Source organism: Gorilla gorilla, chromosome 10 (assembly GCF_029281585.2).
Source record: "Gorilla gorilla gorilla isolate KB3781 chromosome 10, NHGRI_mGorGor1-v2.1_pri, whole genome shotgun sequence".
NCBI classification, from domain to species: Eukaryota; Metazoa; Chordata; class Mammalia; order Primates; family Hominidae; genus Gorilla; species Gorilla gorilla.
This window is the reverse complement of record NC_073234.2, coordinates 139,196,681-139,215,670: the sequence shown is the minus strand read 5'-3', so window position 1 is coordinate 139,215,670 and position 18,990 is coordinate 139,196,681. Positions and strand designations below refer to the sequence as shown.

General features: G+C 45.5%; 1 protein-coding gene across 1 annotated transcript in view; it reads right to left on the bottom strand.

Annotated features, from left to right (window-relative positions):
• The window catches only part of DNAH10 (dynein axonemal heavy chain 10), a 171,685-nt gene extending 154,044 nt beyond the window's left edge, over window positions 1–17,641 (bottom strand). The window contains exons 1-5 of the mRNA XM_019038458.4: window positions 17,331–17,641; window positions 12,104–12,187; window positions 8,079–8,176; window positions 6,835–6,943; window positions 5,514–5,629 (exon numbers count right to left, since the gene is read on the bottom strand). Coding sequence (XP_018894003.3) covers window positions 5,514–5,629; window positions 6,835–6,943; window positions 8,079–8,176; window positions 12,104–12,187; window positions 17,331–17,544 — 621 coding nt within the window. The 5' untranslated portion in view covers window positions 17,545–17,641. The remainder of the gene's footprint in view (window positions 1–5,513; window positions 5,630–6,834; window positions 6,944–8,078; window positions 8,177–12,103; window positions 12,188–17,330) is intronic.
• Window positions 17,642–18,990: the final 1,349 nt, after the last annotated feature.

The window sequence follows — 18,990 nt, the reverse complement described above, 5'->3', positions numbered from 1 at the left end:
TCATGATCCACCCCCCGGCCTCCCAAAGTGCTGGGATTACAGGCGTGAGCCACTGCACCCAGCCTGAATATTCTTTTATATTGAGATACAAATATGCAAAGTGAAAACCACTCAAACCGGAGCACAGACCTAAAGACAGAGAGATTACATTTGACTTAAAGTGATCCAAGGGCACCAATTTTAACCAGGCCTGACACAACTGCCCCAAAAACAGTGCCGTTATTTCTGTATACCACCAGTAACTAAGAAGTTACAAACTGTGGCACAGGGGGCTGGCTGCGGTGGCTCATGCCTGTAATCCCAGCACTTTGGGAGGCCGAGGCTGGTGGATCACTTGAGGTCAGGAGTTCGAGACCAGCCTGGCCAACATGGTGAAACCCCATGTCTACTAAAAATACAAAAATCAGCTGGGTGTGGTGGTGCACACCTGTGGTCCAAGCTTCTCAGGAGGCTGAGGCATGAGAATTGCTTGAACCAGGAGGCGGCGGTTGCAGGGAGCCGAGATTGCACCACTGCACTCCAACCTGGGCGATAGAGCAAGACCCTGTCTCAGAAAGAAAGAGAGAAAGAGAGAGAGAGAGAGACAGAGAGAGAGAGAGAGAGAAAGGACGAGGGAGGGAGGGGAAACTGGCACAGGGAGGTAAGAAACTGTGTGTTAAACCATCAGCTCAGGACCATCTTGTTCTTGTAAATTAAGTTCTTGAGGACATAGTTTCTTCAAAATGTAGCTAGAGACAGAAGCATGCATTTATGAAGTCACCTGAATACAATTACGAAACAACTTAGCCTCCACCCCACATAAAAAGTGATCTATAAATGCGTGTGGGTTGATTAAGTTGGTTGGTTGGTTGGCTGAGTTTTGTTTTTGTTTTTTAGTTTTGTCTATATTTCTTAAAATTTTGATACATCTTTTTATGACTCTTTGAATCTATATGTATTTCCTGCAACATACTGAAGAACCCAGAATGTTGGATTTGTAGAGCTGCCCAATCCAAATTTTGCTGACTACACACTCACTGTGCAGCTGAAGTTCCTCTGTGATGTCTATTTCCTGCAAATTGGCAGCTGGGACCAGAGACTTGACCAGGGTGTTTCTTCCATCAGGAATCAAATTCTTGGTTTTGGTTTTGTTTCTCTCTCTCTCTCTCCGTCTCTCTGTCTCTCTCTCTCTCTCTCCCCCCACCCCCAGGTCCATTAATCAAGTGGGGGTTCCAAAATTGAAATGTTCTAAAATGTCTGTTTATTAGCTGAGATGCTGATATAAAGACGCCTCTCACAGCTACTACTGGATGATCCTGTACATTTCATATGGGGAAGGCAACATAAATGCTTGACTCCTCTTTATTTGCCCAATTTTTGAAATAGTACAGTGGTCCCCTATCATCCTCCAGAAATGACCCATCAGGACTTTTAAAGATCATTATAAATTCATGGATTTGAAAAGCTGGGCATGGTAGCTTATGCCTGTAATCCCAGCACTTTGAGAGGCCAAGGCAGGAAAATCTCTTGAGCCCAGGAGTTTGAGAACAGCCGGGGCAACAAAAGGAGACCCCATCTCTACAATTAAAAAAAAAAAATTAGGCCGGGCACGGTGGCTCACACCTGTAATCCCAGCACTTTGGGAGGCCGAGGCGAGTGAATCGCGAGGTCAGGAGATCGAGACCATCCTGGCTAACATGGTGAAAACCCATCTCTACTAAAAATACAAAAAATTAGCCAGGTGTGGTGGCGGGTGCCTCTAGTCCCAGCTACTCGGGAGGCTGAGGCAGGAGAATGGCATGAACCCGGGAGGCAGAGGTTGCAGTGAGCTGAGATCGCACTACTACACTCCAGACTGGGTGACAGAGTGAGACTCTGCCTCAAAAAAAAAAAAAATTAGACAGTCTTAGTGGTGCTCACCTATAGACCCAGCTACTCTGGAGGCTGAGATGGGAGGATCGCTTGAACCTGGGAGTTTGAGGCTGCAGTGAGATGTGATTGTGCCACTGCACTATAGCCTGAGCAATAGAGTAAGAACTGTGTCTCTTAAAAAAATGTTTTTAACTCATGCATTTGAACATATATATATAATATATAATATATATTATATATTACATATATAATATATATTATATTATATTATATATTATATATTACATATATAATATATATTATATTATAATATATATTATATATATAATATATTATATTATATATTATATATATAATATATTATATTATATATTATATATTATATATATAATATATTATATTATATATTATATATTATATATTATATAATATATAATATATAATATATTATATATATTATATATTATATAATATATAATATATTATATATTATATTATATATAATATATAATATATTATATATTATATATAATATATATATTTATATATATTATATATAATATATATATTTATATATATATTTATATTATATATTATATATAAATATATATAATATATATATAATATATAATATATATTATATATAATATATATATAATATATTATATATATTATATATTATATATATATTATATATTATATATAATATATAATATATATATAATATATAATATATATAATATATAATATATATTATATATATAATATATAATATATAATATATATATTTTTTTTTTGAGATGGAGTCTCTTTCTGTCACCCAGGCTGGAGTGCAGTGACATGACCTCAGCTCACTGCAACCTCCACCTCCTGGGTTCAAGTGATTCTCCTGCTTCAGCCTCCCAAGTAGCTGGGACTATGGGTGCACACCACCACACCCAGCTAATTTTTGTAATTTTAGTAGAGATGGAGGCTTCGCCATATTGATCAGGCTGGTCTCGAACTCCTGACCTCAGGTGATCCATCCACCTTGGCCTCCCAAAGTGCTGGGATTACAGGCATGAGTCACTGCACCTGGCTGTATTTGAATATATTTTCTATGCTTCAATCCACTGCAATTTTATCCTTACTGAAGGTCAAAATGTCCCATCTGTGGCTGGCATGAGCCTCTTCAAGTTGAGCCCTGTGTCCTTTAGACATGACTCTGGTTGTCATAATGCATATAACCACTAAGAATTAATTATACGTCATGTTTTGATGTCATCTTATTTATTTTTCTTTTTTTTTTTAGAGATGGAGTATCTCTCTGTCACCCAGGCTGTAGTGCAGTGGCATGACCACCATGCTCTGCAACCTTCCCGTCTAGAATGCAAAATACAACACTTGAGTTTCCCTCCATATCTGTTTCTCCCCATCCTCCATCTCAGTAATGACTTCACCATCCTCCCAGTTTCTCAGGCCCAAATCCTAAGAGTCATTCTTTTTTAAATTTTTTTTTAGAGATGGGGTCTTGCTATATCTCCCAGGCTGTTCTCAAACTCCTAGCCTCAAGCAATCCTCCCACCTCACCCTCCTAAAGTGCTGGGACCAAGAGTCATTCTTTGTACTCTCCATTCCTGTGATACTCTTCAAAGCCTCCAGATCCCGGTCATTAGCAAGTCCCATGGCCTGATCCTCAAGGCATTCCTCACACTGTCTGCTTCTCCCTCCCTCCCCTGATTGGAGCCTAAATAACCATCACCCTTGATGTGGTTTGGTCGTGTCCCCACCCAAATCTCATCTTTAATTGTAGTTCCCATAATCCCCACGTGTCATGGGAGAGACCTGGTGGGAGGTAATTGAATGATGGGGGAGGTTACCTCCCTGCCACTGTTCTCATGATAGTGAGTGAGTTCTCATGAGATCTGATGGTTTTATAAGCGGCTTTTCCCTGTTTGCTCAGCACTTCTCCTTCCTGCCGTCATATGAAGAAGGATGTGTTTGCTTCCCCTTCCACCATGATTTTAAGTTTCCTGAGGCCTCCACAGCCATGCAGAACTGTGAGTCAATTTAGCCTCTTTCCTTTATAAATTATGGGTAGTTCCCTATAGCAGCATGAAAATGGACTAATACAGCCCTCCACCTGGGCTCTTCCATGGCTTTCTATTTGGTCTTTCCTTCCCCTCCACCCCAGCAATATGTTTTCCCACAATAGCCAGAGGTAAAATGCAAACCAGATCCTGTTGTTCCCCTGCTTAAACCTACCTTCATTTCCAGCCCTCCCTCCAGCCACACTGGCCATCCTCCTGCTACTGGGCCAAGCTCAGGCTGCTTCTACCTCAGGGCCTTTGCACCTGCTGTTCTCTCTGCCCAGCATGCTCTTCCTCCACATCCTATCGTGTCTGATGCCTTGGCCTCATTTGGGTCTCAGTTCAATATCACCTCCTCCTTCCTTCCCTAGTGCATTTCCCTAATAACTTATCATTCATGAAAAAGGCCTGCTGATGAGCTTTTCATTTTTTTGGTCTATAAAGCTCAGGCCAGGCATGGTGGCTCATGCCTGTAATCACAGCACTTTGGGAGGCCAAGGCAGGCAGATTGTTTGAGCCCAGGAGTTGGAGACCAGCCTAGGCAACATGGTGAGACCCTGTCTCTACAAAAAGTACAAAAATGAGCCAGGCATGGTGGTGTATGCCTGTAATCCCAGCCACTCAGGAGGCTGAGGCAGAAGGATCGCTTGAGAGTTGAGGCTGCAGTGAGCCGTGATTGTGCCACTGCACTCCAGACTGGATGGCGGAGAGACCCTGTCTCGAAAAATAATAAAAATAAAAAAGAAAGCTTAGACATCACATCCTCAGCAAGGCCATTCCTCACCATGCCCTCTGCACACACACAGTGCACATGCCTATTTCTGTCTCATATCAGGGTTTATTTTCCTCATGCCACTTGTCAGTATTTTCTCATAGATGTGCTTGTGTGCCATGTCTTTCCCCTACATAAGCTCCTAGAGAGCAGGGCCATTGCCTGTCCTGTCCACTGCTTGACCCTCAGTGTTGGGAGCAAACCCCCAAAATCTGGCCACGAACTGGCCCCAAAACTGGCCATAAATAAAATCTCTGCAGCACTGTAACATGTCCGTAATGGCCCCAACGCCCAAGCTGGAACGTTGTGGGTTTACGGGAATGAGGGCAAGGAACACCTGGCCTGCCCAGGGTGGAAAACCGCTGAAAGTCATTCTTAAGCCACAGGCAATAGCTTGAGCGATTTATGCCTTAAGAACATGCTCCTGCTGCAGTTAACTAGCCCAACCTATTTCCTTAATTCGGCCCATCCCTTCGTTTCCCATAAGGGATACTTTTAGTTAATTTAATATCTATAGAAACAATGCTAATGACTGGTTTGCTGTTAATAAATATGTGGGTAAATCTCTGTTTGGGGCTCTCAGCTCTGAAGGCTGTGAGACACCTGATTTCCCACTTCACACCTCTATATTTCTGTGTGTGTGTCTTTAATTTCTCTAGCGCCGCTGGGTTAGGGTCTCCCCAGCCGAGCTGGTCTCAGCACCTCAGTGCCCATAACAGCACCTGAGACAGAAGAGCTGCCCGCTACCTATTTGTGGAATAAACAAACCACATGACCTCAACTTTAGAAATACTAGAATTTCTTCCTTTCTCCATGTTTACCTGACATATAATATTCTTCAGAAAATGTAGCACATTAGCGTTTATAATTCCATACTCCAGTGTTTCCGGCATAATTTCCGTAGCTTCCTTCATGTCGGTAGCTTCAGAGATTGCCTCTAAAGAAGAACAGGTGTAGAATGTAAGGCCAGTGGGAGACAGCAGCCAACAGTTAACATTTCCAAGAGAACAGGAATCTTCTCCTTCCCAAGCTGCTACAAGGAATGTTCTGGTTACAGATTCAGAATATCCCCTATTTGTGTTTAAACAAATCTGAGGGCCCATGAGAAGCTGAAATGGATACCGATGCACTGTGGTTCATGGATTAGTATGAACAGTGCACAAGAGCCGCACACATTTGCTGATCTGGTTGGAGTATCTAATGCTGGACAAAATCAGAAATTATTTCAGTTGTCTAGAAATGTTGGCTGGATTCTTTGCTGCTATGGACTGAATGACCCCAAAATCCACATGTTGAAGCTTAAATCCCCAAGGTGAAGGTATTAGAAGGTGGGGCCTTTGGTAGGTGATTAGGTCATGAGGGTGGAGTCTCACAATTGGATTGGTGTCCCTATAGGAAGAGACAGGAGAGCTTGCTCTCTCTCTCTCTCTGCTCTCCACCATGGGAGGATAGGAGAAGGTGCCATCTGTGAACCAGGAAGTGGCCCTCGCCAGACGCCAGATCTGCCAGCACCTTGATTTGGACTTCCCAGCCTCCAGAGCTGTGAGAAATAGATGTTTGTTGGTGAAGCCCCCCAGCCTATGGCAATTTGTTACAACCATCCAAGCTGGCTTGGGCATGGGCTTTGCCTGTCTTCACTCCCAAGCAAGTCTTCCTCAATTCATTGCCAAAGCATATTTTGAGTCATGGGTTGTTTGAAAAGACCTACTTGGTAACATCTACCCTTCCAACAAACAAGGTTTTATTTGATATGTATTTACTCTACCTGACCAAAAATCAATCACCATGGTAAACATTTTAAAGGTTACTTGGACTCTTCCCTTGATCTAACTGGGAAACAAAAGAGACACAACAAATATGCCCACTGAAGCCATTATTTCACAAGTTTCAGTCTTCACACCTTCTCCAAATATGTGCAGACATGCACTATCATTGGCTGAATACATTTCTTTATCTCTAACACTTCTTTACTGGAAATTAGCTTTGAGAAGACTACGTAAGAACCCAGTACAGTATGGAAAAGAAAGAGAGCTTGGCATAGGTGAAAGATAACCATAAAAAGACAACAGAATGAGAGTGAACAAGTGCATGCACAACCACACCCCCTCAACACACATACACACACACGTGCCAGAAATGTACCTTTGGTATTTCTGAGGAAAAACACCACGTTTTGGTCCAGGAACTCCTTGGGAAGAGGGGTACAGAGCATGTGGAGATGCATCTTTTCCATGATGTGCTTCACAGTTCTCTGAAACATGGGGAACAAAAACCATTCATTCTTGTGATACATCCATTCACCTAAAGAACCTAATATTCAAGTACACCTAAGCTCTCCTCTCAACACAATGGCTGGTCTCATGTTCTGACAACGTAGCCACAGCCACACAGTGGGTACCAGCCAAACACAGGAGCTAAATGCACCCAGACTCTGAGCTGTCAGCCTGACTCCTCTATTGACCAACCAGTGCAGCAACACCTAAACAAACTGACCTGGCAAAGGTCCAGATGGAGCTTGAATTTTGTTTTGCAGATGGGACGTATTTATGAAGCAATGAAGCATGATTTTGGTAAGCATAGGCCAGGCTGAATGTTTACATCCTAGCCTTAAACTCCAACCTTGGGGTTTTCACAGAACAGGGTTCATTTAGCAGGCCTGTGTTGTCCAAACCCCACACATGCCAAGTGTCTTCAGAACTGGCCTTTGGCTCTTGGGGTGACAACTTCCAAGCTTTTGGAATACCCTTCCTAATATGGGAGTCTTTGCGTACCTATAGCCTTGGGCCATGCCTGAAGGTGTATGCTAACAATGTGAGTTTGGTGAATGCCTGTTTTTGTTTGCTGGGGCCCCAGTCATACAGGATCAGTTCAACCTCTAGGGTGGTGGTGAGGGCTGGAGATGAAGGGGAGCTGAGTAACTAAGGTCAGCCACGTGGATGCTCCATGCCTGTGTGACTGATCCCCATTAAAAACCCCAGACACCAAGGCTCAGGTGAGCCTCTCTGGTTGGCAATACTTCATGCATGTTGTCACTCATAGCTACCAGGAAAATTAAGTGCTGTCCATGAAACTCCACTGGGAGGGAACAGATGGAAGCTTGTGCCTATTTTCTGCTGGTCTCTGTCCTGTGCACGTTTTTCCCTTTTTTTGCTGAGTCTAATTTGCATCCTTTCCCTGTAATAAACTATAACTATGAATATAACAGATTTTCTGGGTCCTGTGAGTCCTTCCAGCCAATCACTGAATCTGAGGGTGGCCTTGGGATCCTATAATTTCCATTCCAACATGATAAATCCCTTGCATGGGGCTATGTCAGTTACCCTGAATCCTAGAGGGCGTCAGGGGTCCCCATTACCCCACCAACAAGGACAAAGAGCCATGCTTACTTTGGAAGGGAGTTTTTCTGAAATCTCTTTGTCCATTTCTTCATCCTCTCTGTTTAGAGGTTGGCCTAGAGATTCGGTTCTCAGTGACACATGCTTAGCTGCAAAACAGCAATCAAAGTTAAAGAGAAAATAATCAGAAAATTAGGTTTCCTACCATCAAGAGCAGCCCTGCATTTTGTGCACCAGTACATTTCATTCAAAAGGCGAGTTATCAAATAGCTGTGCATACCTTCTGTTCCAATCAATCCGATTGTGGCCTTGACTCACATTGTAATTGACAAGAATTGTGTTTCGTTTTTGACAGGGTGTCCATCAGAAATTTTACATGTTTGTGTCTGCGTTCTCTCAGGTACAGTGTCCACCCTGTGACCGTGTGACTTCTCTGAGGTTTTTTACTTAAAAGGGAGTTTATCATAAAGACAAGAATTACAGTCCAGGCACAGTGGCTCATGCCTATAATCCCAGCACTTTGGGAAGCTGAGGTGGATGGATCACTTGATGTCAGGAGTTTGAGACCAGCCCGGCCAGCATGGCAACACCCTGTCTCTACTAAAAATACAAAAATTAGCCGGACATGGTGGTGCATGCCTGTAATCACAGCTACTCGGGAGGCTGAGGCAGGAGAATCGCTTGAGGCCAGGAGGTAGAGGTTGTAGTGAGCCAAGATTGTGCCACTGCAGCCTGGGTGGCAGAGCGAGCCTCCATCTCAAAAAAAAAAAAAAAAAAAAGAATTACAGCTAGCATGTTAGCATTTACTCCTTTTTCACTATGAGATGCAAAACTTGTGAGGGACAAGAAGAAAAACAGTCTAAATGAAATGACGCACCTGTCTCAAGTCCACTCTGATTGATACAGATTCAGAAACCTCAGCAGACACCAAGTCTGAGCCCTCAGAACATCCAACAAGCCCGGTGATTAGAGAAAGGAGCTTTCCCTGGGAGCTTTCCCTCAGCTCTTACTTTGAAAGGCACTGTGCAAAGTCACTGTGGCTTTGGCATCAACTCAATGTCAGGGGTCTGAATCCTCTCTGCTATTAGTTTTCACATCCATAAAATGGGACAGTAACATCTACCAGCCAAATTCTGGAGGACTAAATGACAGCACGGGTAAGGGCATTGGCACCATGGTTGGCAGGGGAATAGTCTATAGACAGCAGTACCAACATTATTAGAGAACTAGCAATAGACTACAGTAAAAAAAAAAAAAAAAAAAAAAATCACACTTACGAGCAGGTGCCATGCCATAAATAGCCCGTAGTCCATTGCTAATTCCCTAACAGCATTAGAGTAGTCTCTAATCTCTACAAAAAAATCAAAATGTTATCCAGGAGAGATGGTGCATGCCTATAGTCCCAGCTACAGGGGGGAAGATCATTTGAGGCCAGGAGTTTGAGACCAGCCTGGGCAATGTAGTGAAACCTCATCTCAACAAAAAAAATTTAAAAAGAAAAAATTTTTTTGAGACAGATCTCACTGTGTCACCCAGGCTGGAGTGCAGTGGCACGATCTTGGCTCACTGCAACCTCCGCCTCCCAAGTTCAAGCAATTCTCCTGCCTCAGCCTCCCGAGTAGCTGGGATTACAGGTACATGCCACCATGCCTGGCTACCTGGCTAATTTTTGTGTTTTTAGTAGAGATGGGTTTCATCATGTTGGCTGGGCTAGTCTTGAACTCCTGACCTCAAGTGATCCTCCTGCCTTGGCCTCCCTAAGTCCTGGGATTATAGGCGTGAGCCACCACTACAGCCCAAAAAATTAAATTTAAGTTAAAAAAAAAAACAAAAAAAAAAACCTTAGCCAGGCATGGTGGCACACATCTGTAGTCCCAGCTACTTGGAAGGCTGAGGCAGGAGGATCGCTTGAGCCCAAGAGTTCAAGGCTACAGGGCACTATGATCACACCACAGTACTCCAGCCTGGGCCACAGAGCAAGGCCCCATCTTTAAAAAGGAAAATACACTTATGAATGTACTTAATGCCACATAGAAATGGTAAAAATGGTATAAGTGACATCCATTTTACCACCATAAAAAGAAAAGAAGAAAATATATAATAATGTTAATTTACTTTGTGAGAAAGGACTTCCCCGACCTTCCCACCTAAACAGCTCTTCCCTCCCAAACCTGTCCTCTTCATGGATGTACTGGGCTCCAAAGCCGAGAGTGCCTTCCTAGGAGACCTCAGCAGACATTGCTGTGGCATCCAGAACTACCATCTGCCTTATCAAAACCCACTTTAGGCCGGGCGTGGTGGCTCATGCCTGTAATCCCAACACTTTGGGAGGCCGAGGTGGGTGGATCACCTGAGGTCAGGAGTTTGAGACCAGCCTGGCCAACATGGTGAAACCCCATCTCTACTAAAAATACAAAAATTAGCAAGACTCTGTCTCAAAAAAAAAAAAAAAAAAAATTAGCTGGATGAGGTGGCGCGTGCCTGCAGTCCCAGCTACTCAGGAGGCTGAGGCAGGAGAATCGCTCGAACCCAGGAGGAGGAGGTTGCAGCGAGCTGAGATCTCGCCACTGCACTCCAGCCTAGGTGACAGAGCAACACTTCATCTCCAAAAAAACCAAAAACCCACTTTAAACAAGCCTTACTCAAACCATCTTTTATTTCTAACTTGTAGTTCCCTCTCCACAGTCTTTGCTACTTGAGGGGATTACAATTTGGTTAAAAATAAATTCTTGGCCAGAAGCAGTGGCTCATGCCTGTAATCCCAACACTTTGGAAGGCTGAGGTGGGAGGACTGCCTGAGCCCAGGAGTTTGAGACCAGCCTGGGCAACATAGTGAGACCCCATCTCTACAAAAAATCAAAATGTCATCCAGGCATGTTGGTGCACCTCTACAGTCCCAGCTCCTCAGGAGCCTGAGTCAGGAGGATTGCTTGAGCCTAGAAGTTAGAGGCTGAAGTGAGCTATGACAGCACCACTCCAGCCTGGGCAACAGAGTGAGGTCCTGTCTCAAAAACAAATAAATACATGAAAAGTTCTGTGCCTTGAAGATTCTCCTAAGAAAATGGCATCTGTAGCTTGCACAGTGGGAAGCCCACTCTACAAAACAAAGTACAAAGCCTGTGTTTGCGGAGCTGGCTGAGACACCGCCTGCATGAGTGTTTGTATGTTACATACTACACTCGGTTGAAGAGTGTCCCCCACAATGCACGTCCTAAAGCTGTGACCTCATTTGGAAGCAGGGTCTTTGCAGATGTAATTAGTAAAGATGAGGTGATATGGATTAGAGTGGGCCCAAAATCCAATGTGACTGGTGCCTGTATAAGAGGGAGAGAGGATGGCCGGGTACGGTGGCTCACGCCTGTAATCCCAGCACTTTGGGAGGCCGAGGAGGGTGGATCACCTGAGGACGGGAGTTCAAGACCAGCCTGGCCAACACAGTGAAACCGCGTCTCTACTGAAAATACAAAAATTAGCTGGGCGTGGTGGTGGGCGCCTGAGATCGCAGCTACTTGGGAGGCTGAGGCAGGAGAATCACTTGAACCTGGGAGGCGGAGGTTGCAGTGAGCTGAGATCACGCCATTACACTCCAGCTTGGGTGACAAGAGCGAGACCCTGTCTCAAAAAAAAAGAAGGAGGAGGAGGAGGAGAGAGGACACACGGAGAAGAAAGATACAGAGGGGACAAGGCCATGTGACGATGGATGTAGAGACTGGAGTGATGATGCTGCAGGCCGAGGACACCCTGACCCCCAGACTGCAGTGAGGAGGCTGGGAAGGATCCTCCCCTTGGTCCTGCAGAGGGAGCGCAGCCCTGCCAGCACCTTGATTTTGGAGTTCCGGCCTCCAGAGCTGTGAGAGAATACATCTGTGTTGTTTTCAGCCACCCAGTCTGTGGTCACTTGTGACGGCAGCCGTGGGAAACTACTACATCCATCTATTCATGACCCAGCACTTTCTCTTTGTGGTTCATACCCAGTGAAAGTACAAACTGATTGTGGCACGGCAGGCAGCACCCTACTCCCGCTGCAGCGGGGCTTTCTCAGTTCCACCCTCCCATGACCCCTCCCAACTCCACACCTCGCACTTTATCCACGGACTCCACTTTTTGAGAATAAGTCTCTTCTTCCTCTTCTCCCTTTTCAGACAGGACAGGTATCTCATCTTTATGGCCACATAAATGGGAAGAAAATATAAAACGTAATTGTTCACTGCATGAAACACCTGATATCTTTGCTTTCTGTGGAGCCAAGGGATTGGTATGTGGCCCACAGGAGACTCGTTATGTTACAGTGGTACAGCAGTATTCCTTACTGGAGGCAGCTTTCAGTGACAGCCAAGGAGGTTTGTGCAAATTCTGCCAAGAGACGAAGGATACAGAAATGATCAGAGTTACCACCAGCCCAGAAGAAATACAAATAACCAAGAAGCGTAAGAAAGAGGCTCCTGGGTGCACAACACTATGAATGTATTTAACACCCTAAACTGCACATTTCAAAATGGTTAAGATGTAAATCGCAGGCCATGTGTATGTTACCACAATTTAAAAACTGAAGGAGGCCAGGCGCAGTGGCTCATGCCTGTAATCCCAGCACTTTGGAAGGCCGAGGTGGGTGGATCACTTGAGATCGGGAGCTCGAGACCAGCCTGGTTAACATGGTGAAACCTCGTCTCTATTAAAAATGCAAAAAAATTAGCTGGGTGTGGTGGTGCGTGCCTGTAATCCCAGCTACTTGGGAGGCTGATGCAGGAGAATCACTTGAGCCCAAGAGGCGGAGGTTGCAGTGAGCCGAGGTCACACCACTGCACTCCAGCCTGGGAGACAAAGTGAGGCTCTGTCTCAAAAAAAAAAAAAAAGAAAGAAAAAAGAAAAGAAAAGAAAAAACTGAAGGGGAAAAAAGAGGCTCAACTACACTAACATTTACATAAATTAGAGTAAGGGAGTGCAACTACTTTTCTTCTATGGAATTGCTAAAAATCTAAAAAATGGCCAATATCAAATGTCGGGAGGCCGTTGGGAAACAGGTGCCTCATCCACCACCACTGGCTGTGGACCAACAGGACCCACTCAAATTGTAAAAGACCATACTTGTTACAGGAGCATTTCATTTTTATAAATCTATCCTCCAGAAATACACAAAGTATGCAAGGATAGACGGACATTATTCCATTGTTTGTAGAATGAATACTCTGAAAAGCTAAGTGTCCATTAATTAGAGAATGGATGAATAGAATGTGGTACATCTATGTATTTAAAATCTATCAAGTTAGGTAGAACTATAGGTATTGACATGAAAAAATAACCAAGACATGTGGTGGGGGGAGAAGTCACAAAATAATATGTATATATAGTATGATATTTATAGTTTTAGGAACTCTATATATCCATATATTATCATTATAGAGAGAAATACAGATTGTAGATAGAACAAGGATAGACAGATATAGATGACAAGCAGGTAGGTAGGTAGGCTGATTAATTGATCTCAACAGCCCTGACCTTATGCCTAGACAGACAGAGATAGACAGACAGACAGATAGACAGACAGATAGATAAACAGACATGTAGGTAGGTAGGTAGATAGATAGATAGATAGATAGATAGATGTATAGATAGAGAGAGATGTATAGGTAGGTAGGTAGACAGGAGATAGATGTATAGATAGATAGATGTATAGATAGATGTATAGATAGATAAACAGATGTGTAGATTGATAGATAGATGTATAGATAGAGATAGATGTATAGGTAGGTAGACAGATAAATTGGTAGATAATTGATAGATGGATAGATAGATGATAGGTAACTGATAGACACACAGACAGATTGGTCAGTTGGCAGATAGATAATAGAGGGATAGATGTATAGGTAATTAGGTAGGTAGACAGGAGACAGAGAGATAGATGTATAGGTAGGTAGGTAGACAGGATATAGATAGAGGTATAGACAGATGTATAGGTAGGTAGGTAGATAGATGTATAGATAGAGATAGATGTATAGGTAGGTAGGTAGATAGGTAGGTAGATGTATAGATAGAGATAGATAGATGTGTAGGTAGGTAGGTAGATAGACTGGTAGATAATTGATAGATGGATAGATGATAGGTGAATGATAGGTAGATAGACACACAGATAGATTGGTCAGTTGGTGGATAGATAATAGAGAGAGATAGATGTATAGGTAGGTAGACAGGAGATAGATAGATGTATAGATAGAGGTATAGATAGATGTATAGATAGAGGTATAGATAGATTGATAGATAGATAGACAGATAGATAGAAGTATAGATAGATGCATAGGAAGGTAGGGAGACAGATCAGTCGGTTGGTAGACGATTGGCTGATTGACTGACTGATAATTTGACAAAAGAGCCAACCAGAAACACACCAAACTAATAATAGTGGTTACCCCTAGGAATAAGAGCAGGACTGGGGCTTAAGGGATGAAGAAGCGTTGCTTTTTCTTTTTATATGTAATTCTATGTTCTGTGAATTTATAAGAGAACATGTGTTCTGGCAGTATTTGTGTAATTTCTTTAAATGTAAGGAAGTTACTAAATGATATGTACAGTATGATTGCATTTTGTTTTTTCCAGAAGGAACACATGTACCTACTGCATCACTATCTTGGGTATCTGCTGCCCAGAAGGACACCTCGCCTTTCTTACCACCACCTGCCCCAGTATCTGTTTGTCTCCATTCCTATCATTTTTAACCAGGAGCAGAGAGAAATCTTGACTGGGGAGGGGGAGCAGAAAGAGGAGGAAAAAAAGGAAAGAAAGGACACGCTGGGTTCTCTGCATGTCCTCTGAACAGACCAGAACCACCTGTTCCCCAAAAATAATCTAGGGAAACTGTTCAAGGGTGTATATGAGCCTGTAGGTTTAACAAGCAGAGAGTGAGTGACAACGTGTGGAGTTGGGGATGAGGTCTCTTCTCCCCACCTGGCCAGAACCCCCAACACCCGACGCCATCTAGCACCTCCAGAATCGGCAGCTTTGAGAGTTTCCAGAGACAGCATCTTCGGCGAGGAATCCATCAGCTTTTCACCATGAGGTGATAGTGGAGAAGGGACGGGAATGGAAGGGAAGACCAGGGACAGAGACAGCCCAGAAACGGGTCAGGGGGCGGGGTAGGGGAGTTCTGAGCTCCCTTTGGAGGGTCCAGGAATTAACCAGGGGGACCCTCTGAGGTGAGACTGAACTCTGCTTCCACACAGGATGACATTTGGGCTAAACACGTGCTAGTAAACACAGCAGACAACAGCCACCCCACCGTTAACAGAGGCCCTTGGAGGGCTTCTGCAAGAAATCCAAGTCACATCCATTGTTTTAGGGTCTTGTAATTTTTTTTAAATGTAAACGAAACCCGAGTTCCTGCAGTGGTGGTACATGTTAAATGGTCAATCCTGCGAGTGTGTTTTTGGCTTCCATAATTTCACTTGGTGCCAATGAAAGTGCCTACATCCGAGGTCCAGTTATAATCTAATGTCCAGGTCCAAAGGTCTGCCAGGGAGAAAAAAATAATAGGCTGGAAGGTTAAATTCCAAAACGTGATCACGTGGTCCTCTCTCCAGATGGCACTAGGGATTTGTTATTGTTGTTTATTTGTGGTTTTGGATTTATGATGAAGACGTTTTATTTTGTGCAAGCAAATAATGAATATTTAAAATAAATGAAGGTGGCCAAGCGCGATGGTTCACACCTGTAATCCCAGCACTTCAGGAGGCCGAGGTGGGCAGATCACCTTAGGTCAGGAGTTCAAGAGCAGCCCGGCCAACATAGTGAAACCCTGTCTCTACTAGAAATACAAAAATTAGCCGGGCATGGTGATGGGTGCCTGTAATCCCAGCTACTTGGGAGGCTGAGTCAGGAGAATTGCTTGAACCAGGGAGGTGGAGGTTGCAGTGAGCTGAGATTGCACCACTGCACTCCAGCCTTGGCGACAGAGCTAGACTCTGTCTCAAAAAAAAAAAAAAAAAAAAAAAAGAGGCCAGGTGCCAGGTGGCTAACACCTGGAATCCCAGCACTTTGGGAGGCCGAGGCCGGAGGATCACTTGACCTCAGTAGTTTGAGACCACCCTGGGCAACATGGTGAAACCTGTCTCTACCAAAAATATAAAAATTAGCCAGGCATGGTGACGCATACCTGTAGTCCCAGCTACTCAGGAAGCTGAGGTGGGAGAATCACTTGAGCCCTGGAGGCAGAGGTTGCAGTGAGTCAAGATCGCACCACTACACTCCAGCCTGGGTGACAAAGTAAGACCCTATCTCAAAAAAAAAAAAAAAAAAAAAGTTAAAAAATAACATACAATAAATGAATCTGCCTGGTACCTTTAAAAAAAAAATCAAAGGTCTGCCGGCTCTGCCACCCGAACCCAGTGAGAGGCCCTGCAAGGGATCCCCCAGTCCTTAAGGGGCTGGAAAAGTAGCCCAGGAGACTGGACAGCCAGGCAGGAGGTCCCGGCAGCTGTGCTCCGGCTGGTGCTCCTGCGAGGAGACGGCTTTCGAGGTACCAGTCTCCTTCTAGCTGTTTCTGAAGCGAGTTGTCCTGCCTCCTCCTCTCACCTGTGCTGGCCCCTCCCTGCCCTCTCAGTGTCCCTGGGCCTATCAGAGAGTAGGTGGGGCTGGGGATCCGCCTCCACAGAGGGTTCTGGGACCCTGGTCACTGTCTTTTTGTATTTGCGATGCTAATTTGTTCAACGTAAACATTTAAAGTCTACTGTAGTTTTTAAACTTTGTCCTAGCCTTATTTTACTTTTTAGGATATGAGGAGCCTCCAGAAGTAGAAAGGGGTGTTCTTCGGACCCTCCGTGAGACGCTGCGACCGTCAAGGAGAGTGACAGTCAACTGGGTCCCTGCCACACCTGGGCATGGCTCTACCCAGCCGTTCGGATTATTGCACAGTGGATCTTGACGGCCCGTGGACCTTGGGCAGGTTACTTAACCCCCTCCGTGCCAGTTTGCTCATCTGCAAAATAGGGATGAGGATACACCCGCCTCGTACGGTTAAGGAGTTGATACAAGCGTTGGAACCGCACCTGGCACGGGGTGCGGGCTAAGTCAGTGTTTGCTGTGATTTTTCAATCAAGGCCTGACTTTCAAGTGGGCTGTGGGCCCAGGAGGGCAGGGACGGCTGTGATTGCTGTGTTCGCCCGGGGCCTGCACGTGGCGGGCGGCAGCGTTTGTGGACAGCACCTGAGGCCGGGGCCGGACGATGGGCAGGCTCTAGCAGCCCCCGCGCCCGCCGGAGAGGCCGGGGCGGGCAGGAGGGAAGCCCGGGGAAGGGGGCGGCGCGTCGAGGCTCACCAATCTCCACCTCCACCTCCTCCGGCACCACAGTGCGGTAGATGAAGAGCGCCGAGGGCCCCTCCTCCTCGCTCGCCTGGTTGAGGAAGCGCAAGATGAGGTCCTCGCCCTGGCCGTCGTCGCGGTTGAGCAGGTCCTCGAAAAGCTGGGGGTCGGTGATGCCGAAAGCCGCATACACGCGGTCGCGCATCCACAGCACCCGCAGGTCGTCCATGGCGCCGCGCAGTGCAGACGGAGCCGGGCGCAGGGCGGGCGTCCGTGGCAACGGCGGCCCTAGCAATGGGCGCCCCGGCAACGGCCACAGCTCGCCCCGCCGACGGCGCCGGCGCTGGGGGCTGCAAGCTCGGCAGTGCCCCGCGCCCGGCCCCTCGATCCCGAACCCGCGAGCCGCAGCCCACGCCCCGGCCCCGAGATCTCGCAGGCGCGCACCAGACCCCCGGGCCGCCGAGGTAGGCTGGTTGCTCCCTGGTCCCGGCAGCGCGCACGCCCCTGGATGCGGAGCGGGACCCTCGCCGCCAGGAGCCGCCCTCGGGCCGCTGCAGCCGAGGTGCGACCCCACCCCACGCCGACCGGTTTGCAAGCAGCCCGCCCACCTTGCAGATGAAGCTGGGGCTAGAGAGTTGGCGAGACGAAGGTCACAGCACCTCGGCGGTGGCAGAGGCGGGATTAGAGGCCAGACGAGGAGGAAATAAGCCGAGAAAGCACGAGTTCCTCATGGCCTACAAAATCAGGGAAGGAGCAGAGTTCTTTGGCTTTCTTGCCAAACCAGAGAATAAAGCAAAACACCCACGTTTAAAAATATAGATATACTTATTTGTCATTAGCAAAAGGAAGTTAAATACTGATAGAAGATGCAAATTTGTCCTTTCATGCATTTGTGGAGCAAAGTACTAACTTGATCACTGTCATTTCCCCCTCACAAGGAGTTGAGCCCCTAGATGACTCAGGCTAACCCTAAGAACCTACCTAGCCTTCTTAGATATTCCCATCAAACAACAGGTGGAGTGTACTAAGTATTTCTGAAAATTCTAAACCAAATCAGCAAAAATGGCCTGACTGTGGGAAGACTGTTCGTTCAAACTGCCTTATTCCCATCATCTTGATTTGACAGCTTCATAATAACCTTCCTGGATATATTCCCTGTGGCACGCAAGCAAACCCGGCTTTACGTTTTTAATAGAGGAATTTATTGTTTTAAATGCAGACTGTAGAATAAGTGTAGACGTTGTTTTTCTTTTCCAAAATGTATCAGGCTCTAAAACATCTGAATATGTAATTCATGTACGTCGTAAGGCTGACCTATGCTACAGGTATTCTGTGCCTTATTAAACAACTGCAGAGGGCCAGGCGCGGTGGCTCACGCCTGTAATCCCAGCACTTTGGGAGGCCAAGGTGGGTAGATCACCTGAGGCCAGGAATTTGAGACCAGCCTGGCCAACATGGTGAAACCCCGTCTCTACTAAAAATAGAAAAATTAGCCGAGCACTGTGGCAGGCGCCTGTAATCCCAGCTACTCGGGAGGCTAAGGCAGGAGAATTGCTTAAACCCAGGAGGCAGAGGTTGCAGTGAGCCGAGATTGCACCACTGCACTTCAGCCTAGGTGACAGAGTGAGACACTGTCTCAAAAAAAATAAAATAAAAAAATTTTTAAATAAACAAC